Raw genomic sequence first — 7,449 nt, 5'->3', positions numbered from 1 at the left:
GTTGGTTCAGCAGCATCAAGCAAGCTCCTACCAGAGGGTGCCTATCACCTGTTCTGGTGATAAACTTCAGAATACGTCTGGCAGTATTTGACTCTTCCCCCACCCCCCCCACCCCCTTTTTTTTTTTGATACCCAATCTCAGCTATTTTCTTTGTTCCTGTACATAAGATGCACTCAACTGTTAATTTCAAGTATGATTTTTAATTTTTATGGTGTGGGATAGCCAGTGGAATGGTCAGCACCTGAAAGTCAGATTCTTTCATGACTTTTCAAACTGGTCAGGTAGAGTGACTTCAAAACCTTGCAACAATCTTCTGTGTACATATAATCCACCCAGAATACTGCCACAAAACCACACTTTGTCTTAGGGAGGGGTGGGGGGAGTTCTGCTTTATCTTTCTGGCTGCATTTGTATAAAGTACTTTCTTGATCTGGCTCATTTTGAAAGAGTTTGTGCATCACTGAAGGAAACTGATAAAATGTGCAAGACTTTTAAGCCATAGCTCTTGTTTACTACCAAGTCTTGAATTAAATAACTGAAGAAAACATGAATATCAGAAAGTGACTTAGCCTTGACAAAAAAAACTTTGGATCAGAGCTTCTGGACAGATGCATTCTACTGACACTGTTGATTTCAATTCCAGGCTGATAAGCGAAGGGAAGGGTAATGTTGGAAGAGGTATTAACATTGCCATTGTGAATTGTAAGTAAAAGAAAAAATGTTAGAGAAAGACATACTTTTGTACTGCAATAATTTACAAGGGTTCTTGGGGGGAATGTTAGGTATTTTTGTTTGGTTTTGGGGGGTTTTGGGGTTGTTTTGGAGTTGTTGGGGTTTTTTTTACTAGCTAGTGTGGAAGAAGAGGGAAAGGAAAAAATTGTAAACTTGATTCATGTTAAATGTAAGAAAAGCAATCTGTGTTTGAGAGAAATAGTCTTCTGGATAAACAAAAGAAATGTGCTCATAATCGGTGTAAGAAAATAGAAAATGTGTACACAGAAACATTATATGTATATTTTATTAGATAAAGGAACTCTTTTCTATGTAAAATAGCAAAAATACCCGTGATCTCCAGCAGGAGATCTGAACTTTCAGGTTCATTCCTTGGTAAGTGATATCTACTGCTCCACTGATAAGCGGCCAGCAGTAACTGAGAATTGCAGTTCTGCCCCAAGGTACAACCAAGGTACAAATTCCTTTTCCTGACTCGGTCAGTGGACAGAAAGACAAACTCAAAGCTTGATTAACATTAAACTGCCATTACATGTCTTTGCTTCTAGTAGGAGCTGTTGGAAAGCAGAAGGTGCCGTTTATTCCAGATCTGCAGGCACCATTCTGATTTAGATGAATGGTGATGAAGTGCCGTGTATTCAGTAATGAATCCCGAGAGAAATGGATGCCTAAATGTTGTGGGGGAAGAGAACAAAGGGAGTTCAGATGCAGTCACGTTGGCTTTGATCACAAAACACTGATGTTCCAGGTTTTGTCTCAGTATTGCTAAAGCAAGATCTTGACCTTGTCTAAAATTGCATGATTTTATTGAAGTCACTGGGTTAAATTACCATAGATGAGAACCTGTTCCAAATATTTTTCCAGTTGACTGCTGCTTTTTATTTTTGTTTTGGTTGAGGTTTGGTTTGGTTGTTTGAGTTTTTTTTTCCCAATAAGGAATCATAAAATCTTTACTGGTTATAACAGTAAACAGTTAAAATGAGTTTTCAGCATAGGCCTGTAGAGTAAGGGGGCAAATACTCATCTCAAATGCATAAGCAAGGTTATAACAAACAGGATTAAGAAACCAGCATTGTCTTTTCATCTGACATTAGTGAGGAAAAAGAAGTGATATACCATATTTTGCACATTTTTAGACAGCCATTCTTCATCACACATCCATTCATTTTAGCTACACTTTCATCTCCCTCTGCAGGTAAATCTGTCCGTTATCTCAAGCCAATTTGTAGTGAGACATACTGTCTAGTGTCCTCTAATTAGATCAATCAAGCTAATGACTGTGCCCAATAAGTTTCCTGTGACGTCCCACTTGTATTTTATTCTATAATGATAACTCTTTCTTCTCTGAATGAATGTGTTCTTTGGTAAGAAGGAAGACAATTCTGTGAAGCCCAAGGTAGGAGCACAGAGGGAGAGAGAAAGAATTTTGTGGATTTCTGTGGTCTTCACTATAGCCTTTGTGCTCAGAAGAAGCCCGGTTCTAGAATACTGTTTTACCACTGGCAGACTTTTGCCACCTTTTCCCCTCATCAGTGTGATAAACCTGCCATTTAGAATCCTATGTTCAGAAGAATCTGCCTTCATGATTTTACCATATATGGATCAAAGATAAGCCAGGAATAAATTGGGAACTGCTTTATCTTCTCAGTAGAAAGAGAGAGCTGAGGCATTCTAACTGAAAAAGACCCTCTTGTGTAGCAGGGAAATGGGCCTTGGATAACAAAATCAATTAGCTCAGTCAGCTGAGTTAATTTAGATTTCAGAATTTGAAAAGTATTTCCAATTGTACATGTCTTGTTTAAACAAAGATAGCCACCTAAACAGCAGCATAATTCATGATGGATATTGACCAAAATGTTTTGGAATGACTGCCTGATTTCTGATACGGTAATGATGGGTGTTGAGTTTCCATCCACTGAGATTCAAATGTTATGAAAGCTTGCACATCTGAAACACTGCACAGAATAGTATTTAGCTCATTCAAATAGTCTTAGGCTTAACTAATTTTCCTATCTATGGTTGTGACCATATTATATAGAGTTATAAAAACATGGAAGCATACTGTAAACTGAATTCCTTCTTTAAAATAAAGAAATAATAAAAATGGTTAAGTCACACTTGATGATTCAGAAACAAAATATTCTCCCCAAATCTTGAGTTATTCCATATTCCTTCCAATATAAAAACTTAAGACTCACAAGCACAATGGTACAAAAAATTAGAGATGCCTAGCCTTAGCTGAAAATAGTGTACATGCTGGCTGAATTTAAGAATTTTTGCTTGTATTTACATAACTTTTTTTTTTAATTACAGATAAAACAGGAAAATTTGTATCGGCAAAATATTTTGACATGTGGGAAGGAGGTAGGGAAAAGAGTGTGATAGAGCTTTTGTTAGTGTTTCAGAATTAAGAAAGGACTTATATAATTATCCTGCTCTTTCAAATGACTATGATTGTATTATCGAAGGGGGTTAACTACAAACAAAACAGCTGTTGTCTTCCTAAAATATGCTCTGGTCAGATCTAATGGCAAATTTTGCCTGAAAAGCTGAATTCCTCCTGTTGATTGAGATAATTAATTGTCCTTTAATTGTCTTGCTGCATTTTCTCTTTTTAATTGTCTTTTTTTTCTCCATCATTTCAGTCTGGTAGGAATAGCACTTAGCCAGGTACCACATCCGGATACTTGACTCAGCAAAATTCCTTTTCCTGGCACATTTTGCTTTATTTTAGTTGTAAAATCATCATAGGAAATATGCTAGTCTGTCTCTTAACATCATGTACCTAGAACGATGATCTTCTTTAAGAATAGCTTTTAACATGCTTTTCAAACTATGGATGATAATGGTTTCCTTACCTATTACTAAAGAGAAACAGAATGCTCTGAGGCACTGAAAGCTGATTCTCTGACCACTTAAGAATGCTTGTGACCTTACATGCATGAATAGAAATCACACTGGGACTAATCACGGGGCTGCAATTTTATACACGGTACGTGGACTGTAATGTCTCCAGGGCTCCTGCTACTTTTTTTTTTGTGTGGAAAACTAGTGTCTTGTGTATGTTTAGCAATTGCAAAACCAATAAACAGCTTAGTGGTGCAAAGAGGCTGTGACTTAAGAAAAGTGGGTGTGTAGGGGTATGTGTAACCCAGCTGTGTAGTTAGCACGGTAGCAGGAATCTCACAAAATAGCAATGACTTCTCCTGGGCTATTCCATGCTTTGCTTGCATGTATAGTATTAGGTGAGGCAAACGTAAAAAACCATCTATATACTTACTCTGGGCAGAAGTGGCATTTGTAGACATTCGGAAGTATCTTTGTTCACTACTGGGAAGTGCGGATCAATCCAGGCTCTCCTAACCTTCAATGAGAGCTGGCAGCTTTCTGCACCTTTCAGGATTAGGCCCTCTGCCTGTAAACAGAAAAATTGCCTAATTAGGTCTCATATTGAATAGACGAGGCCAAAAACTGAAAACAAGCTGGAATGTGATATGTGCATAGTGAATAATCGGTTGTGAAATTGATTCAACAGACCACTCGGGAGAGATGGTGACTTTCATTAAAAACGCACCAGAAGGTTCCCTCGTTTTGATGGTGACTCATGATGACGGAAGCACCCGGTAAGCAAGCCACTCCTGGCAGGCTGTGAGGAACAGGGCCATGAATAGCTTGAAAATCACTATTGCATAAAGGGTAAAGGAATGGTAAATTTGACTCTGTAGTCAAGGTTATTCTATCATTTGCTGCCTAAAAGGTTCTGATTCCGTGTCCGTTCAGTGCTTGCCCATACCGTGTTGATGCTTCCAAAGACGGATAGATTGTGCTGTATTTGTTTAAAAGCAGCAGTTGTTCTCATAAAGGGCACTGCTGTTGCCTCTGGGTCACAACCTTCTGTTAAGACGGCATCAACACCTCCAACTACAATGTACCCAGCTCGCATTCCTGATTATCCAAGTGCTCTCAGATCTTGGGGGATTTTTCTTGAATTCATGATATGGTGATTATACAGAGGAAGTCTTAATCATTTGGTTGATAAACATTTGATGCCCTTGTTCTTATTTATGAAGGGTTGAGACATCAAACAGCTATTTTAGATACATTTACCTTTCTGCTGTGCTGTTACAAACAGGTTCTATTAACATAAGGAATGTAGAGAGGAGGAAGAAAAAGAATTTTGCTCTGTGAGTTTAATGGCATGCTACTAAGACAGCTCTCAGGAGTTTTTTAAAGTTCTTGTCGTTTATGCTGACTTATTGATGTAAAGCATGAATCAGCTGTGTTCTTTTTCAGCATTTTTCAGGTCCTGAATTTTTAACACTTTTTTTCACTAAAATTTCCTAGGCTGAAAAATTACGCCAAAAAATTAGTGGAAGAGCTGGGAAGTAAAGAAATAAAGAATATCAAGTTCAGGTCAAGCTGGGCTTTTATTGCTGCCAAAGGCTTCAAGCTGCCAGATAATATCCAAAAAGAAAAGGTCAGGTTCATTTTATTTTCTCTTTCTATCCGTCTGTATACCAGGTACAACCTTTGGGTGCAGGTTTCAAGCGCTAGCTGCAATAACCGTAGTCTCTGCTCAGTATCCCTCCGCAGTGCAAAGCAAGTTCTCTGCTTGCTTTGGGCCTGGGCCACACACAGTGCTGACTTCCGCCACGCCAGCCCTAAGTCATCTCTAGACAAATTTCAGAAGTGACCAGCGATTCTGGAGAGTCTCAGTTTTGAAGTGTCCAGCCTGACATGCTGTACAGAGGTTTACATTTTCTTTTGAAAGGACAAATTCCAAGGGCTTCCTAAAAATATTCTTTTTAATGTGAGAATTGGACTGTCTCAAACTGGCCTTGAAAATACAGCAGTGCCTGCACCACAAAACTTTTCAGAATAACTTGCCCTCAGGCTTCAGGAGGACTAAAGATGCCATTTTTATATCAGATTGCTGTTTGCATCTGTGACCTTGTTTTATTTGCTTTCCATAAGCCCAGTAGTGCTCCTCTGTATGACAGAGGCAGAGAGAAATGAGAAAACCCAACACAGAGGTCAGTTCCTTTGATGATACTGACTCCGTCTAAAGGCATGTGAAACTTCCATAGGTTGATTTGTTTTCCCAGAGTATTGTTGCAATCTTTTCATGCTTCTGTGGGAAAAAGGTATTCAATTTAGTGTATATTATGACAGCCATCTGGGAAATAAATAAAGCACTTTGTGTGGGAGAGAAACTGGTGGAATCTTCAGCCGTTATGTCAAGCAAGATGTGTATCGTGCTACTTAGCTTCACAGTCCTACCCCTTAACCCCTTCTGTTGTATGGGGTCTGATGAACTAGATTATAGATGTAGAACCAAATATTGATTTTTTTTAATTTTTTTTAACAGATAAACCACTCTGACCTGAAGAACAACAGATACAGTGGCTGGCCAGCTGAAATCCAAATAGAAGGCTGTATCCCAAGAAACCTGATCTAAACAAATGCATACCTCATTAATAAAGATGATTCTATATTTTTATACCTATGACTCTAGTAAATTGCCTCCAGAACCCACTAAGCATCTGAACACTAACTAAACATAAATCAGAGGCACAGTTTTTACTCTTTTTGTCTCTGATGTTTTACTCTAATCTGAAAACAAATAGGTATTTTGATGACAAGTGGAAATAAAATACTCTGGTTTGGAATTACAGTGTTCAGGATGTCAGGCATAAAATACCAGGATTTTTGACAGTGAGTGTACATTGTAATTTGTAATTTTAAGGGTTTAGGTTTGTTTGTAATACGTGTTCTTTCAGTTAACTTTAAAGATGCAAATAGAAAGTGTAAATTGTAGTATAAAATCACAAGGGGTATCAGGTTTGCATGGCAAGGTTTTGGTAGTCAGGGGGCTACAGGGGTGGCTTCTGTGAGAAGCTGCTGGAAGCCTACCCTGTGTCCAATACAGCCAATGCCAGCCAGCTCCAAGATGGACCCACTGCTGGCCAAGGCCGAGCCCATCAGCAATAGTCATAGCACCTCTGGGGTAACATATTAAAGAAGGAAAAAAAAATACAGAAGAGAGTAGATTTTGCAGACAGACAGAAAGTGAGCAAGATGTGAGAGAGAGAACTCTGGAGACACCAAGGTAGTGGAGAAGGAGGTTGCTTCAGGAGCCGGAGCAGAGCATGTGCCTAGTGGTGAGAGGACAGGCTGTGCCCCTGAAGCCATGGAGGGTCATGGGCAGGGAGAGGAGAGACCCACCTGCAGCCTAGGGACGACCCCACACTGGAGGAGGGGGATGCCTGAAGGAGGCTGTGACCCCATGGAAGACCACGCTGGAGCAGGCTCCTGGAAAGACCTGTGGATCTGTGCAGAGAGGAGCCCAGGCTGGAGCAGGTTTGCTCGCAGGACTTGTGACCCCGGTGGAACCCAGTCTGGAGCAGGCTGCTCCTGAAGGACTGCACCCCATGGAAGGGACCCACACCAGAGCAGTTTGTGAAGAACAGCAGCCCTTGGGAAGGACTCATGTAGGGGGAAGTTGGTGGAGGACTGTCTCCCATGGGAGGGACCCCAGTCTGGAGCAGGGGCAGAGTGTGAGGAGTCCTCCCCCTGAAGACAGACAAAGTATGATGGACTGACCACAGCCCCATTCCCTGTCCCCCTGCACTGCTCAAGGAGGAGGAGGTAGAGAAATGGGGAGCAAAGCTGAGCCTGGAAAGAAAGGAGGAGTGGGGGGAAAGCATTTTAAAGAT

General features: G+C 40.3%; 1 protein-coding gene across 1 annotated transcript in view; it reads left to right on the top strand.

Annotated features, from left to right (window-relative positions):
• The window catches only part of FAM3B (family with sequence similarity 3, member B), a 7,594-nt gene extending 1,403 nt beyond the window's left edge, over positions 1 to 6,191 (top strand). The window contains exons 4-8 of the mRNA XM_010159573.1: positions 645 to 703; positions 3,047 to 3,097; positions 4,269 to 4,356; positions 5,078 to 5,210; positions 6,102 to 6,191. Of these exons, the coding sequence (XP_010157875.1) occupies positions 645 to 703; positions 3,047 to 3,097; positions 4,269 to 4,356; positions 5,078 to 5,210; positions 6,102 to 6,191 (421 nt within the window). The remainder of the gene's footprint in view (positions 1 to 644; positions 704 to 3,046; positions 3,098 to 4,268; positions 4,357 to 5,077; positions 5,211 to 6,101) is intronic.
• Positions 6,192 to 7,449: the final 1,258 nt, after the last annotated feature.

This window comes from Eurypyga helias, unplaced genomic scaffold (genome assembly GCF_000690775.1).
Source record: "Eurypyga helias isolate BGI_N326 unplaced genomic scaffold, ASM69077v1 scaffold899, whole genome shotgun sequence".
Classification (NCBI taxonomy): Eukaryota; Metazoa; Chordata; class Aves; order Eurypygiformes; family Eurypygidae; genus Eurypyga; species Eurypyga helias.
This window is presented reverse-complemented; position numbering and strand designations above follow the sequence as displayed.